Source organism: Mugil cephalus, chromosome 12 (genome assembly GCF_022458985.1).
Source record: "Mugil cephalus isolate CIBA_MC_2020 chromosome 12, CIBA_Mcephalus_1.1, whole genome shotgun sequence".
NCBI lineage: Eukaryota > Metazoa > Chordata > Actinopteri > Mugiliformes > Mugilidae > Mugil > Mugil cephalus.
In genome coordinates, this window is record NC_061781.1 from 20,177,661 (window position 1) to 20,199,808 (window position 22,148).

The window sequence follows — 22,148 nt, forward strand, 5'->3', positions numbered from 1 at the left end:
AATCTGGGAATCTTATATTTACTGCAATTTTCCCCCAGTGTGTATATGGCAGAAATCCTTCCCAATGGCAATTGAGAGTCTGGTGCAAAAAAAAAAAAAAAAAAAAAAAAAAACAACAAAGAAGGCTGGAGGCTACTGGGTACTTAATGCACATGAACTCAGCTCAAGGGCTCAGGTTGCAAAACCATGACAAATTATTAAATGAAAAGAAAAAATAATTTTATTTGTGAGAATTCTCCTTTTTGTAGTTGTCCTGCTGTGATTGCTGCATCTTTCCTTCCTGACAAGACACAGCCTGGGTGATGCTGTATTCTTGACACATGCCGTTTAAGGTACATATAATGATGCATAAGAATGCGAAATACCAGAGCAACAAGAAGCTGAGGGTTAATTGTCAAAAGTTAAAGCTATAGTGGCGGACTTTTAAAAAAATTCTTGTTAGATCACGGTTGCCGCCAAACAGATGAATTAATTTCTGATTAAACTGTTGGTAAACTCCTGGATAGACCCCTCCATGGCCTATGTCACAGTGAAGTCACAGCGTTAGTAGGAGGAAAAACAGAGGGAAGCTTGAGGCGAACACTGGCACTGTCCACCATGAAAATGTCATCTTACTGTGTTTTTGGGGGCCAAAACCGAAAAAGCAAAAACACTAACTTGACGTTTTATCGCACACCAGACACTGGCAGTCATAGACAGCTTTGGTTAAAGGCAATTAAAGAAAGGATTGTAATGAGACAATCAACAACTCTCTGTTTGGAGCGCACATTTCATGTCAGGTAAGACAAATATCTAATAATCATTTTCGGCCAGGATAACGTTATGGGTCAGACTAAATTATGTAATAACATTAAGTTAATTATTAGTTGGAGGATTCTGCATACATGCTAATGCTAACTGTAAGCGTATGCAACCTATGGTTCAAGGGTGTCCAAGCAGAAGCTGCACTTACTACGTTACCCTCCACAGTGGTTCCACTTACTTCTTGTAATATCTTTGTTGAAGAGGCTTCATTTGATAAAGACAGACCAGAGTTTGTCTCCTCTGTGTCCTCACATGGTTAAATCTTCCACACAGTGAGTGAGAGTGTAGGGGTAAGTGAATGTCCCATCAGACAGAGTCAACTTTTTAAAAACACACCCACGGTCGTGGGGAATGAGTGTATTAGTATATTCTTTAAAAATTTTCCTCGTCCATTCTTGGCAAAACAGTCCATTGAAATCTGCTAACCGCCGCTTACAAGCTAAAGTGTTTGAGATGTTTTGCCTCCAGCTAAGCCCCGCCCCTCAAAAAACATGACATTGTTTACAAACTGTGAAGGCGATCTGTCTTTTGCACTCAAGTACTCAAGTTTTAAATCAGTTTTCAGTTGGGATGTTAGCATGTGTAGTAGTGATGGAGACAACATTGACTACAGCACCTCGGAGTATGGCAGAACGTTGTGGCGAAATGAATGTAACTTGGGTTCTGTAAGTTCTATGGAAGTTAAGAAGAATAAAACCTAGGAAGTGTCCAAAAAATGTTTCCAAAACTCAGGTTCAAAAGGAAACTGTGTGCAGGGGAAGGAATAAAGTGTAAAATCATTGTATTTGCTGGTGAAGAGAAATGGATTATTATTGAAGAGCACAGAAAAAAGAAAATGCACTGATAATGCTTGTGTAATTACTCTGCCAAAAGATAGGGAGACAGATGGTCTGCACTGTAGCTTTAAGTTACTCTCTTACAATTGTTTTTTACTCAATGACTATTTAAAGATATACAGTTACATGACACTGTGCTGACCACATACTGTTGTGCACTTCTACATTACTGCAACAAAAGATAATTTTCTTTTTAAGCAATTGTGATGATTACACTTACAATACCACGCTGATACTTATACACATTACATGCAAAAAGCTAATATCTGCTCTGCCACTTTGTTAGATAAAATAAGCACACCACAAAGCCCTAGCCTGAATCATACATAACTACACCTCTCCTACTTTCTCATAAAAACCTGGCACGTTCTGAAAGACAGATAGCGAAAATGTCAAACGACAGAATGAGAACTCAATGTGATAAGAATTCAAATGTGGATTTGTCTGCATACGTACGCAGACGGTTAATGAAGGGAACATAGTAACTCATTTAGTCTCCCGCAATTCTCTCCCTAGCTTTTACTTGCTCCTTTTTAGCAATTTCCCAAATGTGTTCCTCATGACTCATCTACCTGGCCTGAGGACCTGTTTGATTGCCAGACATTTCTGCTCTCGCACAAACACACGCGCACACGCAGATATGCAAAAAATCAGCATGTGGGCAAAGAGACGCGCACACAGATTTATCATTGCTGACAATTCGTACCGTGCGCGCACATTATTATCATCATCATCACTGCCCTTAGGGGTAAACACCTTTTTCTATTTGTCTGATACCTTGCGGCACGGGATAAACATTCTCCCCTTCTCCCCCCCCCCGGTTCGGCGATGCTCGGCGGGCAGGGGATGATTTGTTAGGATGGTGAGCTATCACTCTCTCTCATCACAAAGCCCACCGCCGTGTGACAGTGTGGATGAAGGTAGAGCTCTAACAGGCGGCAGCCATGTCTAACAGATTAATTTGTGTTTCAAAGCACATATAGCTGTTTGCTCATTCTTCCTTACCCTTGACTTAAAAGGGTGGCACGCTGACATTTCAGCGCAGAAGTCACTGCAGCTACATCTGCAACAAGGGGGGAAAAAAAACATTACTTGTATTTATCCTTGGAAAAGAAAGTAGCTCAACATAAATCTAGTACAAATGTCACCATAAACATGGCTTCCATACATGACTTTATGTCATTCTTGGACTGTTACTTAGTATTACAGGCTTGTTCCAGTGCATCCATCACAGATACTTGATCAGTTTGGGATCTAGTGAATTTGGAAGCCAGGTCAACAGCTGTTTTTGATGTTCTCTGTGTTGTTCCTAAACCGTTTTTTGTGTGTGTGTGTGTCCTGCTGGGGATGGCTGCTGTCATAAAGGAGTGTCACTGCTATGCGGTGGAGGTGCCTGGTCTGGTCTAGGTGGGTGGTACATGTCTAAGTAACATCCACATCAGTGCCAGGCCAAAAAGCTTCCCAGTGGAACATTGTTATTTACTTCTGCTGTTTGGTTGTGGTCTTAATGTTGTGGCTGATCATGTAAGGGTCTCTTTGCTGTTGGCACGTCTACATTACAATTTTTATTCAAGGGTTTTCCAAACAGCTCCAGCTGCCGACTGCGAGCAAAACCGTGTTTTTGTTCCCCAAAGAATATTGTGTGTCAAGAAACGATACTCAGAGAACGGTCATAATGTGTTAAACTTTCACTGTGTTAAACTTTCACTGGAACTGCAATGAAACAACAGAAACTAACCTAAACATTACAACTTTCAAGAGTTTCAAATTTGTTTTTGCTGAACATTATAAATAAATGATTTAATGAGCCGTTTGGAAGTCTCATAAGTTTCACATCAGCAGTGTAGGAAAACACCTGCGAGGTTGATAAGGCGATTGTTTACGTGTGTATATGTTTTGTGTGTATGCATCTGTGTAGGAGGTGCAGTCTACTTCCTCCCTTCACTTCTTCTTTCCTCTGCTGTCTACCTTCCTCCTGTCTCGAGCTACATTTCATTAAAACATTTCTGGCAAACCTAATTTCACACGGTAAATGCATTATCCTAATCAACACTGATGAGGTGGAAATACACTGGTGTACACACATACATACACACACACACATATGTGCATGAGCCACTAGGAAATCACAGCTCATCAGTATGTAGAAATGAACCAGTTGTCCATTAGCAGCAGCCCTGCTTACTCTCTTTATTAATGATCTCCTTACGTGTACATGTGTGTTCCCCGTGTGCACACGTGTAACCGTGTGTGGGGAGATTTGTAGATATGTTGAAAGCTAATAACTGTAATTCCTTTTCTCGGGCTCCGAGCGCAGTTATTCAGGACGGCCGAACAGCTCATGCAACATTAAAGGGACCTGACATCGCAGCAGAGAGCGGCTGACGTGCTTGATCACGGCGCGACTTAGAGCGCTCGCAAGCCTCCGCGCTTCTGGCTTTGAGTCTCAGATGAAAAACCAAATCAAGACGAATGGTCCGTTGAGGCTGACAGATGCAAGTCATTCGCCCTGAAAGGCCGGGCCGCAATCAACATACAAACGATGACAGATGTTTTTTCACCCGCATGCCTTATTGATGATGTCATTATCAAATCAGCAACACGGGCAGAGGCACGGCGGTCCCGCTGCCTCGCACACACCCACACCGAGCGCACGCGGGCTCGGCGACAGTTAATAGACGGAGAGACATGACCAAAAAGTGTTGCCTGGCAACTCCATCCATTCTGATTTACTTCATTAACGCCCCGCCGAGCACGGATATAAGCAGTAATGGAGCAAATTTTAGTAAATAGGTGGGAGTTAGGGGAAGAGCTGCTAATTTCACACGGTTGAGACTCGAAGTAACAGCTGTTACAAGGTATGGTCGCATGGAGCCTACAGAATTTTTACATTCATGCCGCAGTATGTCACAGTTGCTTTGCTTTTACGGAGTTGTTAAAAGCATTAATTCTATTCTCAAGTCTCAGCCACGAGGAGATTCGCATACCAACTGCAAAACAGACTGTTTGGCCTCTTGGGCATGTGTTTCCTTATACATTATGACTCAAAGGTATTTCCTTGTCTATATTCTTCCACTGACGCTGCAGTAACACAGGGCTGCTTCAAACAGGATGCTGCTGACCTATGATGCTTGAAAGTGAAATTCCCAAGACGAGGCAGTCAAAATTTTAGCTGACTTGACAACGCTGTTAATATCTGCAGGAGAGGGTTCAGGGAAAAGGTAGCCAGCCAGTGCTCCCTGTAGTTAACGAGCAGAAGAAGAGTGGGAAGAACTTTATGTTACGTCAGTGTTAAATCTCACTGAGAAACAAAAAAAACTGTGTATGCTGACCATGATTTTTTTTATTTTTTATGTTAAGGTCAAGGAGTAGTGCATCACAAGAGTATGGCAGATGTTACATGTCATTTATTTGTCAATGTATGTGGGAAAAAAAAAGGTATAATTGGGCCGTGAAGGTGAAGCCCTACAAAAGCTTGAATGCACGTTTCAATTCTTACTTCAGTGCGACACGTACACACAAAATGCACACAAAGACAGTGCTGGCCCACCTGCACCTGAACAACGTCCTGGATGCTTGACATTTTTCATGGGTGGAAGAAGAATACAATGGCGTCTAAGGGGACCTGACATGTTTTTTAAACTGATATGACTAGCACACATGGAGCATGACAGGCAGAGGAGGGGGAGGGTGGGGGTCACTGCCAGCTACCATCAAAAACATACAAATTACACAGAAATCATTCAGTTTTCCATTAAATGTAACCTGCTAATTTATTATTATTATTATTTATGGCACCAACTACTTTCTGGGTGCCACCAGGGAAAACCTTTGGCCCCTAAAACACACACACACACACCCCCAGTTTGATATGAATAAGTTCAAATAATATACAAGCGAAAAAATACCATGATTTGCATGAACTCACTCCTTGAATAGTTTATTCTGCTTCAATTTGTTGTTCCATTATTTCCAATTAATTTGAACACAGCAACTGTCAAGTGTGCTCCATGAACTGTGAAGAAGAAAGGATTAAAAATGTCCTGGGGAAGAGAATTTTTTCTTTTTTGTTTTGTGTTTTTTTTCTTCTTTTTTTTTCTCCCCTTTTGTGTCACACCCTCGCTCTAAATGATGATCGACATCCATTCCATAATGATAACGCTCACTGGAACGAAAACATTTTTTGAGCCGAAAAAGAGATATATTTCAACAATTCCTTTGTGCGGCCATTTGTTTCTTTTTTTAAAGAGCTCGCCATGAAGTCACACTGATGATAAATAACAAACATTAGCGAGTCAACGAAGTCATTCATCAAGCAGCGGGCAAAAAATGATTCATCACATGCACTGTAATTGGTTTCTCATCCCTCATGGGCCACATGTGTATTTCTTATAGATAGGCTGGACATGTCATTGGGCTTTTGCCAAATGTTTGCAGAAGCCTTCTCTTGTGGGAGCGTGATTACCATCTACGGTTTATTTATAGTCACCCCTGTATCCATGATTGAAGCACCTGTAAAATAGGCAATTTTACAGTCGCTGCACCTAATCACTCAGCCGTGGGTGGGAAATAACCTGTCCAAGCAGGCTGAGACCTGCCCGCCTGCCATCTATGAGCGCACACGGCGCGCAGTGTGCACGACAGGGTTCAAGTCCACCATCTTATAGATGAATTAATATTTGTAAATGTGATGTACGGATACAAACAGCAACAACAGGTGAATATTCACGCAATTATCTGAGAGAAATGTCTCCGCCAGTGTACTTCATTTGCATTTGATGAATGAAACTGCTTATTGGCGACCAGCACCAAGACCCATGTACATCTTTTTTTTTTTTTTTTTTCATATTTGTGCACCTACTCAATCATGTAGAGAAAGAAATCCTCTAAAGAAGAAAAAGAAATTACTCAAATGTGGGCGTATAATTACTACTACATATATATATATATTTTGTAGCAGCACAAATAAGCAGAAATGTCAAGCATCGGACAAATCGGAAAGCCCTTCGGATCATGCAGAGAGAAAACGTTGCTTTTTAAAACGGAGTGCAAATTGGAGGTTTTGTACAGCTATACTTACCTACCTTAATGTCTAAGTGGAGTAGTCCTTTTTACTGTGATTAATGGAAGGGCAATTTTGTAAATCACAGCCATTTTGGCTTTTCTAAATCCAAGAATAATGCGTGCTGTAGGTATTCAAAGTTAAAGGATGAACGTAAAAAAAAGAAAAGAAAAGTTGGCCCCAGTGAAGCTGAATATCTCCAAACCATTGACAGTATATCATGTGGTCAATGTGTCCCCCACTTTATTGCATTGATCAAATGAGCGCTACATTCCCGGGGATACAGGTGGCGCCACGTTGCAAGTATGAGCGAGAGTCACATGGTCCACAGTTCGGTCCGAGCGAGTAGCCACATGGGGCCCCAACATGGATGACCAGACCACAGTTCCGCCAGACTCACTCTAGTTTACGTTTAATCCTCCAACAGTTACAGGAAAATGTTGGATTGTACATTGAATTTATTGTTCTACATTTTCTCAAACTCTCATGCTCATTCAGGACTGCTTCAAGGAGTGGTTGGCATGGCAACTGGCAGTCATCATGATGTCACGTCTGGTTTCTATAGCATCAAAGAACTAACCAGAGAAAAAACTTATCCTAAAAATGGCCTCTTCAATCCCCATGTATTATATCAACTACCTAAAATGACAGAATCCATCTTCAGAAAAAGAAATTTGGACGTGTATTTTAGTGTTTTAGTTCAGCCCAAGTCCCATTCACTAACACGGAGGGGGTGGAGCTTATAAATCATACTACAGCCAGTCACCAGGGGGAGCACTAATCACTCTGGCTTCACTTTTGAGGAGCTGTTCTGGTATCCGTCTTTATACACTCTATACATTATACATTTAAGAAGCCTCTAAGGGTGATAAGCCTTAAAAGGTAAGAGTTCGGCTGACCCTGATGGCACTTCTGTGTTTTAACAGGCTAGAATCAGCAGTCTCTTTGTATATCAACACAACCAAAAATACAAGAAGCAGTGTTCCTTTACCAACAGTTATTTACAACAGCAGACCATCTGAAACAGATCGTTTGCACCAACATAACAAGTATAAGAATGCAGCACACAATGAGAGTTATATTGTTCACAGCAACATATTGAAACACTTTTTGCCCTGAACTAGAATTCTGACATTGATTACTTGCCTAAAAATGGCTAAAGTTGTTTTTATCCACCATAAAACCACACAACCACACAAAATCTGCTTACAAAGCTGAAAGTGTCTCCCAGACCTACAGCACGATGCTTTGACATGACAAAAGACAGGACCGCTATGATCTGACCACCAAATCACAGAAACGTAGCTAGGCCAAGTCACCAATTCAGCTTTGTTTGCCGTAGCCTGAAAAGGCCACGAATGATTGTGAAAGAAATCATTTTTCTTTCCATTGTCCTCCCCTCCAGTACAGAAAAACTTTCCTGGACTTTACACAATGTATAAACATCACTTGTTTAGCTGTCGATACTCTTTTCTACATGGAAAAATATGAAATGTCCAGGAAGAAAAAAACCTGCGCAGAATTGTGTTCAGCAACACAAACCCACCCAAGAATGTCAGAACATTTGTGAACTGGTCCGTACGGTACTTTGACTGCGCTGAACCTGGGATCATATGGTGAAAGCTTGCAAGATGTAACACTGCTCCCAGAACTAAACAACTAGCGACAATACTTTTATATAGAACTACTTGCAGTAAGTCAGTGATCACTTTTAAAAGTCTGAGAATGAACTTGATTAGTTGCATGAGCTCACCTGTTTTAGCTTCTTCAAGTCTTCATCGAGCTCCAGATTGTCCAAGATAACAGCCACAAAAAGACTGAGAAGAATCTAAAATGCAACAACAAGAAGTGCAAAAGAATGTTTGTGGCCTCACTTTAATGCCATTATTACCATGCCAATAAAAATAGGACTTTTCAGAAGTCTGCTCAGTTATTGGATTTGTTGCTTGTTCTGTCCAGGAAAACATCCCGTCTCTCTGGAATGAGGCATGAGTCATCCAGAGACTATCTGTGCTGTCTGATGGCTCCCCGTATCAGAAGGCCAAACACTGAAATGTCAGCACTTCTTACGCCTGTAAGTCTGATTAACTGTGATTAGATGTGCCACTTGAGAGAACAATGAAGGGGCAGGGCACTAATTGAGTGCACTGAGGAAGAAATTTGTGTATCCCTTTGCTACTTTTGTCCTCTAATACTGAGAAATTTAAGTGAATATGATACTATACTATACTATGGAATTCTATACCACATTCTGTACATAATGGACTAACGACGCTGATTCAACTTATCCAGCTAAATTAGCATTGCATGTTCCTCACCAGGGTAGCGAACAGATGGTAGAGGATGAAGTAAATGGCCACTACCGGGGCCCACATGAGACCCACAGCCACCAGAGTCTGGTCCATGACATCTACCCAGCCCTCCTGGGTCAGGATCTGGAACATGGACATGAATGCCTAAGGGGAGGAAAGCAAAGGATAAGAGAATGTGAGGCGGGCTAAAGGCTAAAGAGGACAACAGAGTGCACAAGTGGAAGCAGCAGAGAGAGGGAGGAAGGCAAGGCGGAGACGGGAATGAAAATTGCACAGACAGACAGACAGATTTGACATTTGAAACATGCTTTTCCACAGGAGAGCAAATATCACACGGATGATGCATGCGTCCCCTTCACACCTGCTCGCGACTGTGATTTTGAACGCGAGCAAAGGAAAGAAGAGACGGAGCGAGGAACACTCGGTAGAGGTCAAATGAAGGTGTGGGAATGAGCCAGCTGCGACACACTGGCCCCTAGAGTCAAATGGCACGAATGCACTTCCTTCCCAGCATCTCTCTTCCAGACAGCAGCCTCCCGACCCGGTCGGCCCCACCCCAACCCCTTCGCCCTGGCCCCTCCCACCCACCACCGCCACCACCACCACGTCCGAGTCACTGCAGATAAAGATAAACGGCGCAACAGGTCTGCCCATAGGGAACGCAGCCAAACACCATTAATGATGATGCTTCCCTGCGTCGGGGTGCAGATACGTGTGTGCGCGAAACAGAAGCAATAGCAGAGAGGAAATGAGAGAGGGACAGCTAACGCAGCATACAAGTGGCATCTGTTTACGAGCAGCCCTTCATGTCCCGCTGCGCCTAGGATCAGTGAAATGTTGGAAGGGAGAGGAAAAAAAAACAGAGGATGGAAAGATGTTGCTAATGAGAGAGCGAGGAGCTCACAAGCGCTTAGAAATCAAAGGAAGTAGCGCATCTGTCGACCCATCATCAGCATCTGCAGGCCTGCTTATTAACTGTCAAAGGTGTCCTTTTGTAGCAGAGCGAACCTTCTTAATTTCCATTTAACGCATCTCATATACCCAAATCTTTCAGCTGATTGCACACTATGTGTTTTGTTGACAATAGATATTTCATTCATTGCTGGATAACTGGTTTTATATAACCTCAGTGGAGCATTTTTTAAGTGCCAGAAGCTGCTTTTTTGTGGCTGCATGCGGTTGCCTTGAGAAAAAAGCACCGTGCAGCAACTCTTTTTAAGGGCGTACTGTCTTTTTTTTTTTTTTTTCCGCAAACCCTCCAAGCCCTTCTGACTGAAAACTTTTTTCAAGGTGCTGTAACTGCGTCTGGGTTAAACGTGGCCGTCAATCATACTGGTTTGATCCGTCACCACGGTAACCAGGAAAATGGAGGCGAAGTTTATTCTGGCTATGACTGTGCAAGACAGAAATTTCCACAACAAAAGCGATAAAAGCCCATTTGTTGGAGCAGACGATGAATGTTCTGGTGAGTGCTGTTGTATTTTCATGATAGTGTTGTCATAGAAACAAAACCAATGGGCAGGACGGCAGCATTCGTTTGATAAAGCACTATCATTAAGCCTACAGCATAAGTTATTATAATGTGCGGTTTTCAAACATTTCCTTATGTTTCAGGTTAATGAAAGAAAACTAATTTTACTCAAATGCAACCAAATCATCATAATATGTTAAAGTAAGGTGCTACATTGACTACTACTGGTTATCAAAGTAGAGAAGCTGCCATTAATGACGTGGAAGGAAAGACAAATGTAGCATTATTTAGGAAATAAGCAGGTTTAACCATAGCCAGACGAGGTTTTCATAACTGACTCATCTCAGCTTTTTTTAATTCTATGTTTTTAAAAGTATACTGTACAAATCTTAGGTTGGAAGGGGTTACTTACCCTGGGGAAAGTGGTGAAGTGGTCCAGCTCCTCCACAAAGCAGAACATCTGCAAGCTGATGGCCGACATGACAATAAGCAGGCTGGCCGTGAACACCACCAGGCTGCCCAGTTTTTTGCCTGGACCAAATATCTTGTAGACAAAGTCCTCTAGAGCGGGGGAAATTTTTATCAAGCGCACCACACGTAGCACCTGAGGGAAGGAAGAAACATACGAATGTAAGGCTGCTGTTTGTGAGAAAGTTCACACTTTAGTCCACAGGATCCATAGTTCCCAAAGACAACAGAGGTACTTTAAAGACAGTCGAAAATAAATACCGGAGTTATAAAAAGCAAACATAGTGGCTCATCGATTATACATCGATTTTAAAAGAAAGAGAATTGATCTTGATCCAGTGATAACACTGCGGTGATACTGTGCTCCGTCAATGGGCTTAGTCACTAAATTGCATGTGGTGACAACAAACCACAAAAGGTAATGTATCTCGGTCAGGCTCTGACCGGGCATCCAGAGAGTAGCTATTGATCGAGCTCTTCTATGTGATGCCACTGGCAAAAGATTTTTCTTTAGAATCCCACGCTAAACCAAATGAATGGCTATCTCCCAATCCCTGGATACACAGCAGAAGAAAGAAGAAAACTCCAGGATACGGCTTTAAAAGGAAACACGCAGCGAATAAACGCTGCACTGAAATACACTAACTTCGACTACCGTACTGGAAGCCCATCCCCACAGACTATTACGTTACAAACTTTACAGCAGAAATAGATATGTTTACAGTGATTGCTCCATTCATGACAGCTGTATAACTTAGATGATTAAATTGCATTCAAGTTTAAACGAGTCATGCTCAATTAAGGGTGCAACGGCTTACAGTGACAGGCGGGTGCTGTCACTGGCTCGGTCGCTGGTGCCACGCTGAGCTTCAGAGTTTGTCCACTATCATAGAGTCTGGACCAAACACCCATTTTCTCTTCTTTTTATTTTATTAGATCAGCTCAAAAACAAACCTGGACATGGTACTTTAACATCTTATGAATTAAAAAACGTAATTGTCACTGTCTCCAGAGATATATAAGAGTACATCGATCAACAATAACGTTATGACCACCTTCCTAATACTGTGTAGGTCTCCCTTGTGCCTCCAGAACAGTTGGGACTCATCAGAGAGCAGACATGGGACCTTCTGATTGGATCCTGTGGTGTCTGGGAACAGGATGTTATAAGTGGTGGCCTTTTGAGTGGAGGTTGAGGGGAGGGGCCTCTGGTGATCAGGCTTTTTCCAATGCATCCCACGGATACTCGATCAATTTAGGATGTGGTGAATGATCACCTTGTGCTGTTGTTCCTAAACTGTGTGTTTCTGTGTCAGGCTGCATCCTGCTGGGGACGGCTGCTGCCATCCAGGAGTGTTATTGGTATTGTGTTGTCATTTACGTCTCCCGTCAGTGGTCTTAATGTTGTGGCTGATCGTGTGCATATGGTGTATTTTATTTATTCAGTCTCTTTGCTGTTTGCATATCAGCATTACATTTTTTTATTTTTATGGTTTTACTATTTCAATTGCACATAAATGACATAACATGAGCAACGATCTTAAAAATATGTGAAACAAATCACTTTTACCCGAGGCTATTCCAAACAGCTCCAGCTGCCGGCTGTGAGCAAAACCATGTTTTTGTTCCCCAAAGAATATTGTGTGTCTAATATCAATGATTAACCAGAAACGACACTCGGAGAATGGCTCTCCAGCTGTGTTGTCTGTGAGCCCTTCTGGCTGCAGCCTCTTGGAAGACAAAACAATGCTTAACATAAAATTGAACTGCGTAGTGTGTCACATTGTCGTTGTCACAGATATGCAATCCAGAATTCTAAGCCCATATTGGCCAAATACCAATAACTGGAATTGGATCACAGCATCCCGAGCAAAAAAAAAAAGGGTCAGAAATTACACAATGGCCTGCCTTTCTGAATGAATTAAGTGACTGAATTGTTCAAGCGTGGTGCTACTGAAGTCGTTTCAATGCTGCACACACAAAGAGGAAGTGTCAAGGTGGGTTCCATTGGCTGCTTAAAGATCATTCAGCCAAGAGAATGTGTGTGTGTCTCAAAGCTGTGAGTAGAGCTCTAAAGCATGTGACATTTTGTACAGACTCAAACTAACCTTTAGCTGGGTGATACCCCTTGGTTGAATAACTACTAAATAATAGAAAAAGACAAATATTGCTTTGTCTGGTTCTTTCCACTATGGCAAGACACACATCAGATACCTGCACAAAAGTAATTATGGTTATATTATAAAAAAAATAAAAATAAAGGTAAACTGCAAATATTGCTTGTACTTGAGTACCAGAGATTTGGAGACGAGAAAGAGTTAAATCCAATTTTCCATTTTGCATCAATAAACCCTTGATTATTGTGTAGGTTCTGGGTATGACTTTATTTTACAATGTAGCTGAAAGGAGATTTCCTTTGAATGGTTTTCAGGATCAAGTCAAATGCCATTCAGAAACGGCAAGATCTGCAGGTCACCAGTAGTTATTAAGACGGGGTGAGAAGTGAAAGATCTAGCTGGCAAATATGCCAATACGTAAGTGTACTGTATATAAACTTTTAGCAATTTCATTCACATTTCACCTGTCCACTTAAACTGCTTCCTGAACCCCACTCCTCCATAGCTCAACACAACACAACACTGTTCAGCTCGAATCAGAATCAGGATACTTTATCAGAATCCAAATCAAAATGTTTTGTTGCTGTTGCTCCTTAAAGTGACAGTTGCAAGAATCAAATATTAATAGAATAAGCATTCACGGTATACAGAGGTAAATGGTTACAAATGAATTTGAAATCTGAAGTGTTTAGGGTGTTAAGAGTGACCAACACTCTGCAGAAGGAGTTATAATTTGATGGCACGAATGACGTCCTGTGGCTTCTCAAAGCAGCATGCAAAATAAGGGACTGTAACCTGGCAAAGGGCAATAAGGTTCAGACACTCTTCCTGGAATTGAATACATCCCCAAAGCAAGGTTTAAACCTTGGCAATTCACTGCTTGAAAGGAAAGAAATTAAACTTATAGAGTATCACTATTGTATAGAAATTGCAGTAATGAATATTATGTCAAAAACATTCAGAGAAACATCAAGTCTACTACATTCTTTAGTGCATTACGGCTACAATGAACGTCTTCATGTATTATGCACATGTGCGGATGGCAGCTATTGAAAGCGCTTGGCAGGCTCTGTGCAGCTTCTTTGGTCAAGGCTCATTAAAAACCCATTGAAAAGCCCCTTCCTATCAGATCACCCTCAGGTTTCCACCAGCTACATCATACGAGCCACAGGAAGGTTAATGGGTTCAAGTTTGGTCTAATATTTAAAGGATCTGTTTGGGAAACACGGCGATGTGGCAACATGGGTCTGAAATAACCTGGAAACATTTTGAAAGATGTCACAACACACCCATACAAACGCTTAAGCAAAGAGTTTGCAAAAATGCTGTGGACCACCAATACTAGATCGAGATCTTGTTTTTGTGCAAAGAAGTACAAGTACATTAGGAAAGTGTTTACATTCGAAGGACAACTGAACATTTTTAAGTTCAATTTGTGCATAGGTCTAGGTCTCATTATTGTGTCAACTCTTACTAAAACTGTGTAAAACCTATGAATAGCAGTTAATATTATTGGAAAAATTGAAGTTTGCAAATTCGTCCCACTGGCCATACTGGATCCTTTTGTCGGGCGGGTTTTGGACCACGGGCCGTATGCTTCACACCTTTGCTGTAAGATCATTGCAAAGAAGTTTACAATAAAAAATCTCTTAAATACGTGGCATGGTGAAGACTCTACAAACACTGCTATTGTATCTGAAAATAGTTTTCATATTTTTGTATTTGTGAGATTAACATCCACGAACTACAAATTAATACCAGTTTCTGACCTCAACCCCTTTGTATTTTATTTTACATGAAAAGAGGATGGGTTCTAAACACAAAAGAGTTATATGATTAATGGTCACTCATTAATGCATGGTCACAGGAAAGAAGTATCACAAAGTGATTCTTAGCTTCCATTCCTGAATGGAGTGATTCATTTTCACATTCAGCATGGGACTGAAATATGTTTATGTAGATCTGCATCGGTGCAACAAGCATACAAATGTGTAAGTGCTTCTTTGTTCATCCATACCTGAAAGTAGGTGAACTGTGAGTGATAGAGGTCAGGGTAGATGTGCAGCGTGGTGCCCACCACCAGCAGGGATTCAAACTTGTGCAAAGAGGAGCTGATGTAGCCAGTGAAACCGAGGCACCAGATCTTCAGAAGAGCTTCTAGGTCAAACAACACAGTAAAGGCAACCTGGAAGGGAAAGAAGAAAACAAAAATCAATATTGGAGCTACATAGTCGGTACATGCACTATTTCCATTCACATAATATACATAACCTAACACCTTGACCTGAAAATGCTTTCTGCTTCTTTAATCTTTTACGGCATTCAATTTATTTGTTGCTTTTAACATTTTATATTGGGATTTTACATAGAAAATACACAGAAATTACACCAAGTTGAGATATATGGAGAAACTTTATGTTTTATTTGTTTTTCAAACATTTTCTTCCCACAAGGACAGAACGTACTGAACACCTGTATATCATATGAAAGTAGACATTGACCCTCAAAGTACAACATTCTACATTCTACTGCAGCCTCTGATCTTGGCTTAGATTTGGATTTTCAATGAAAAGCCATGGCCATTGCCTGTACAGTATGTTGCCTTATGGGAAACGCATGCTCCTGTACCTGACCTACAGAAGGCTCTAAACAACACCTCATGTCCTGTTGAAATCATTTTTCCACTTTCCCTTCTAACTTTGTCTCTTCCAAGTTCCAAACTTTATCTAAGAGTAAATCATATGAGACTGGAATTCTCTGAATACCAATGAAGGCACGGTAAGGGAGGGGGGAGAAAAACACTGGCACACCAATAAAACGGGTATTTCCTCATTCAACTCCAAACCCAGTGCCTCCATATCCTATTTTCCCCTCCCAGCATTCACAGATTGGAAAAAATCGACGGATCGATGGCTGGATGATATGGATGTTTTTTCTCCCCCTTTTCTTATCTCTTCCATTCAGCTGTGTGTGAGAAACGTAGAGAGGGGAAATGGGCACACTCTACCGCCTGCATACTGATGAAATCAAACCAATGCCACACATCAATGTATGCGAGAAAACAGTAAAAGTGAAGCCCATCAATCACCTGTTATGACATAAAAATACATACATGTATATCTTCATGTATGTGTTATAAACTAGTACACATGCCCGAAAATCTCAGTTGCATCATACATCATGTAAGTGGGTGGGGCAATATCTTAACTATGAAGGATTAAATCCCTTTTAATACAAATCAATAATATTAACCGGATATTCCCGATAAGCACATCTACTGAGACCATATCATGTACAGATAATTTAATAATAAGCTATAGAGCTCCAGGAGCTGATGTCACCCTATGTAGTTAATCATAACAGCGCCATATTGGCAGGAAAGCGCTCTTTTCTAATGACAAGCAACCAACTTATTAACCTGGGGCTGTCGTGCCCCAGTATGCCAGAATAGTTGGGTACAAGCAAAGTGGAAATCGTTTTATTGGATTCCCAAAGATCCCGCAAGATGGCATAATACTGCAATAAAATGTGCAAGAAGCAGAAAACGTTGCGCTAAGATCCCTCAAAAAACACATTTCTCTTGTGAGGCAATAACTTTCTACCAGGGACAGAATCCAGCATTCTCCAAGTGTAATGTCTTGTTTATTTAGCGTCTGTTTAACACAATGTTTAGTAGATTTCTTTTCATAGAGGCAATTTAGGCTAATGGTTATAACGGATGTTGCTCATTCCGCACTGAAACTACTGACAATGAGAAAGAAATTCAGAATTAAACAGTTACTTGTTATTGTGATTACGTTTAGACATTCATTTAAACTGTGTTAACATCATAGAAGGTCAGCATATAACAGAGGCTATTAAGCAAAGGGACTAACTCATTATGCTGCCGTTATGACAGTGTAACAGTGACATCAGGAAGCCTGACTGCGTCCATTTGGACGCCTCCAGGCTCTTGTATGATTTTAGTGACTTCAGAGTAGAATGAAGGAAAGTTAAGGAGGTAGTTCTACATATCCAGATACTACAGGTCAGGAACATTTTTCCCGTGGGCTGTTTTAATGTGTAAAGAAAAGCACACCTGTGGCACGATAAGGGTCCGGGATATGTAACTTGTTGAGTTTTACCTGCCAATATGGCGGCGTCAACAAAAAAAGTCACATGACGCCCAGATCTCTATTGGGTACAATTGAAAATATGATCTCAGGCAGTATAACAATACAGTTGAGTTGTGAAAAAACTCAACGGTTTTTGGGTAAAAGTAAAAAAAAAAAAACACCTCACCTCTGCCAGGTAAAACTCATCGTAGTGTCTGCGGTGGTTCTCGCCTTTGTAGTAGTTGCTGGCGGCAACGATGACGTCCACGGCAACCATGCTCAAGATGAACATGTGGAACACAGACGACCGCATCAATTGCTGTGGAGACAGAGAAGCATTTTGTGTAAAGTGCACACAATGGGAAAAAAAAAAAAAAAACGTGCATAGACGCAGCAATTTTGTATTTGTTTCCCAAAGGTGACTGGCACATCGGTAAACCATGACATGTCACCAAAGTTAGTTGCCCAACTTCCAACCTGCCATTTACTACTCAGGGCACATCTTCTACTACTATTAATTTTTTGGGATTTGGAAACAAATTATCACCATGTTTTCTCTAATAATCCTCCTTCAAGCATGCAATGAAAAAAGCAATAGAGCTGCTTTAAGAAAAAAAAAAAATAATATTAGCACTAGCACAATGGACTATATAATGGACAGACCATTAATCCAACCTTAGTGGTGGATTTAAAAGAATATAAAAAGAACAGAGGATATGATAGGGAGGCATACACAATATGAGGTCATAATGTTATGCCTGATCGGTGTATCATAATAAAAGTTTCACTGAGCATGGACAGAATGACAAATAATGAAACATCAGGTGCTCTAAAACAGAACAAGAGTATATTATTTGGTAGAGGCATGAACGTGGATCGTTTCATTGGAGCTGCCAGCCCGGGAATGTACTATATACTGTATATAAAGATGTGGAAACAGATCAAATAGTCCAGCCGCTAAACTGCATGAAATCCAAAGCAATCAGGAGCCTTTCATTACTTACTAAGAGAAACATCCAACCCTGCGGCAGAATCAACGTGTATTCACACAGCCAGAAACAAGATAGGAGATGGGCAATAAATGTATGCAATTTCCTGTTCTTGGAATAGTTGTGGCGCTGAGCAACATCGCGTGATGGAAACAATCATGACATAAAAGAATGTGAAAAAGTGAGACAAAACAGACAATCTCCTTTCAGACAAATGTGGTAACTATTCATTCTTTTGGAAACAATGTGACAGATGTGAGCAGAGCCTTGAACTGCACATATATGGCAGAACGCACAGCTTGTGAGTGGGTAGAACCGCTCACCCTAAAAAAAGACTTGCATGTGAGATTGGCAATCGGAAGGACTGAAAAAAGGTGAAAAATGAGAGAAAGACTTTAAGACAGATGAAGAATGTGTGCAACATTGCTGGAAAAATCAAATTCGCCCCAGGCAAACGGGACCACTGCCATCCATCCTCCCACACAAGAATGCACTTACAAACTTTTTTAAGTCCAGAAAGTCTGATCTGCAATCAGGTTTAGTGCTTTAAAAACAAGTGATGTTGATGGAATTAGTGGATAAAATAATCCATTTGAACCTTAACCCTAACTTTTGTTTGGGTTAATTACATGACGCGTTTAATCCTCTCTCTTTTAAAGCTTGAGTGAAGGACTTTTAACTTATAAATGAACATCTGTTGCATTCAAGCCTTTGACAAAACAAGTTCACAAAATGCTGAGCAAGGCTGTCCGTGCCCGGTTAATCTCTCTGTATTTTGCAGAATACCAGAGTTTTAAATCTGCCACATCAAAAGCAAGGCCTTTTACATCAGACGCAAATAACTGCTTGCCAGGGCTGAAGAAGGGAGTAACTTGTAGTGACAGGGGTGGAATAACCTAGAGCAACAAGGGCATGGTGAAGACAATGGTGTCCAAGAAATGTGTCTGATCCACCAGATAAAAAAGAAAGACTGATGGTGAGGACAAACGGATTACCCTTGATGTGGGTTATTATTATTTATTGGAGAACAGTGAGACTGAAGAACATAACTTTCATTATGTACCTGAAATAAGGCAGAAGTGACATGGTTGTTCTGACACTGTAATGAATAAAATGTGTGACTTTGACTTGGAAGATCAGTGTTGGCCTCCCATTTATTTCCTATCTGCCAGTGTTGGTTTTATTTTAACCCTGGACTTTCTCCTACCAAATGTCACCTTTGTCCTAAACCAGAATGCTGACACGTGGTAACCATTCTGTACTATCCACGCTCAAACCGCCGTGCTCACCGGCCATTGGCAACAATTTCAGGCTCAGTGTTTAGCCCAAGGGCACTTTGACAGGTGGATGCCTATGGAGGAGGCAGGGATCAAACCTCCCACCCTGAGATTAGAAGACAATTCAGCCATAGCCGTCCACTTGCAACAGTCTTTTCTTTCAATTAATGCAGTAGTGTAGCAATAGCCTCTACGGTTAGACCTTTTTACCATTTCGTAGCCAGCTGCTATGTTGGATGTGATCCGAAGTGTGTGTTCTGTCGGAGCTGCATCAACACCCAGGATCGAGTACCGAGAAACCCCAGACCCAAATCTGCTTGCGTCTTCTAAAATTTTCCACCATAATTTCCCTCTTTATTTTTGTCACCAACTCGTTCCTTGCTAATACCCAAGTCGATGAAGCTCCTAGCCTTGAGGATGGGTGTTTTTGCACAACGTACACACATGCCTACTCTGCGCACACAGTGGTTAGCCTCCCTGACTGAGATTGGACGTGACAAAGCAGTTTGACATTTCCAGCAACCAGACGCTCTCCCCCATGGGTGTTTTGGCTGAATGGAGCTGTGTGTGTGTGTGATAGTGTGTGTGTGTGAGAGAAGGAGCAAGACAGACAGAGGCACCCTGACAGAGACCAGAAAGTACATGCTTGTGTGTATGAAACGGTTGATTTTCTCAAAGTCCTGACTTTGCCCATATTCTCCGTCAGTTTTTGGGGAATCACACTGCTGAGAAAAGCTGGAGAGCAAAGTGCATTTACGACCTCTGTCACATGGAGCTCCACCGTGTGCCCACCCAGCTCTGCCACACAATAACAGCATCTTTCCCTCATTTTCCCCTTTCTTTCTAGACTGGCTAAAGATTTGGTGCACTCCACCAGATAACGCTCTCCATGTCGTTCCAAAGGCAAAATAACCTAGTTTGCCGGATACAGCTGATGGCGCTGGCATAGCGTACATGGCCTCAAGATGTCAGAATCAATTTAAGAGCATCAAATGCGGGACAAGATGGCTCTCCCCTGCCGTTTGATGTTTCTCAGCTTGGATGTCTCTGAAATCCTTTCCCACTTGTTTGATGGATGCTATTTATTTGTGTTGCTTCTGGCTGAGTCTTTGAAACACCAGGTGCTCACTGTGCACAGGCACAAGCATGCACGAACGCACGCACACAAACGCACACAAACGCACACACGAGCTGAAGTCAAGTATCGCATGCAGAAGCCACACATTAAGTTGCGGCTTTGGCATTTATCCAGGAAACCCTGGCATCATTCCGTACAAAGCAAAGCTTAATTTCTAATACATCACACATGCAACGTACATCTACAAAACACAACATGTGCTCAGTTCTCATTTTCTGCGACTGCAACAGACTGTACGTGGTAAAAAATTACGTATGCAAATAGTGTTGTGGAGAAAAAGATATTTCAAGTGGCATGCAAATTGGTATTTGGGGAAACAGTGCACCCCTGGGTGTGCTTTCCTGCAGAGGAAAATGAAAAACACCATCAAAAATAAGACGATAAAATAGACTTTCTGGCTTGAGTACTTCTGTTCTTCATCATCCAAATTACATCCAGTCAATTTAAACAACAAAGCCGATTCACACTCTCGTCTGGTCAGTGTAACCGAAACGTCACGAATAATGTGACAGAACTTTCAGCTGCGCTTATGAGCGATGTCCCCGCACGATCCGTCATCCGCAAATAAGCGCGCTGCTTCTCTGGATGACGGGCGTATATCCATCATGGATGGAACATTTCCAGAGGCTGCAACTGTAACACAGTCAAGACAGAGAAGCAGACTGACTGCTTCCTTGTGGTGTGTCTGTTCTCCCAAACTGCCAAGGAGGACAAATGCTCTTTCTACTGGTACATGAGGCGAGTGCAGCACATGTACGCAAATCTGGCAGAATATAGCAGTATTCACACAGGAACTGTCACCAACAGACTGGGCCGTGTTCTGGCACCTTCTCCCGCTACAGTTTTCTCTCTCCTGTTTGCCGAGATTAACGAGAAACTCGGTGGTATTACAGGCTGCTTCACTTGAGTGGTCTCTTCAGTCGCCGCGCTGCCATTTGTTGACAACAAATAAACAAATGGTGATAATCAGAGGCTTGTTTCGTTTCCACTACAGCGTGTACTGTGCAGCTGTGGGCAGGACTGGCATCCCAGTCGAGAAACCTCATGTCCACAGACTTATTTTAATCTAAAGCTTTTGGCTGAAGGAGTGGGAGTGTAAAATCTTGCTGGGCTGGGGAACAAGTGAAGTGGGAGCCCCTTGACTTATTACGACCTCGACTGGAGCAGGCTGACTCATGTCTCTGGCTGGAAAACAGATCTTAATAAAACATGATGGTCCGCCCGTCTGCACCCTCTTACTCTTATAATATCTGCCATGCTCTGCCACCTCTGTGTCCCGTTTCCTGTCTGATTCCTCCTCATAAACTTTTTGGCTGAACTCATTTCATCAGCATATGTCATTGCACATCAGGCTAATTGCAGTCTAGACGGAATAAATCCAAGCGTTGAGCTCACAGGAGCTGCGGCATCTCGAACGCTCTCTTTTTTGCGGATGATTCCATTTTACATTATGCACGTACAGTACGTCTACTTTCCAACGCCTCTGTGCTGTTTGTGATTATTTTCCTCCTCTCATGTTATCATCCCCCCAGCCAATTTCCCTCTTTTTCCGGGCCTCCATCTCCTTCCACAGTGATACA

At 41.8% G+C, this 22,148-nt stretch overlaps 1 protein-coding gene across 10 annotated transcripts in view; it reads right to left on the minus strand.

The window, feature by feature from the left end:
• The window catches only part of nalcn (sodium leak channel, non-selective), a 67,514-nt gene that overhangs the window by 23,409 nt on the left and 21,957 nt on the right, over positions 1–22,148 (minus strand). For all 10 annotated transcript variants that reach the window (XM_047601460.1, XM_047601456.1, XM_047601459.1 and 7 more), the window contains 5 exons: positions 17,352–17,483; positions 15,088–15,255; positions 10,898–11,089; positions 9,021–9,158; positions 8,456–8,530 (listed from right to left, as the gene is read on the minus strand). In XM_047601460.1, coding sequence (XP_047457416.1) covers positions 8,456–8,530; positions 9,021–9,158; positions 10,898–11,089; positions 15,088–15,255; positions 17,352–17,483 — 705 coding nt within the window. The remainder of the gene's footprint in view (positions 1–8,455; positions 8,531–9,020; positions 9,159–10,897; positions 11,090–15,087; positions 15,256–17,351; positions 17,484–22,148) is intronic.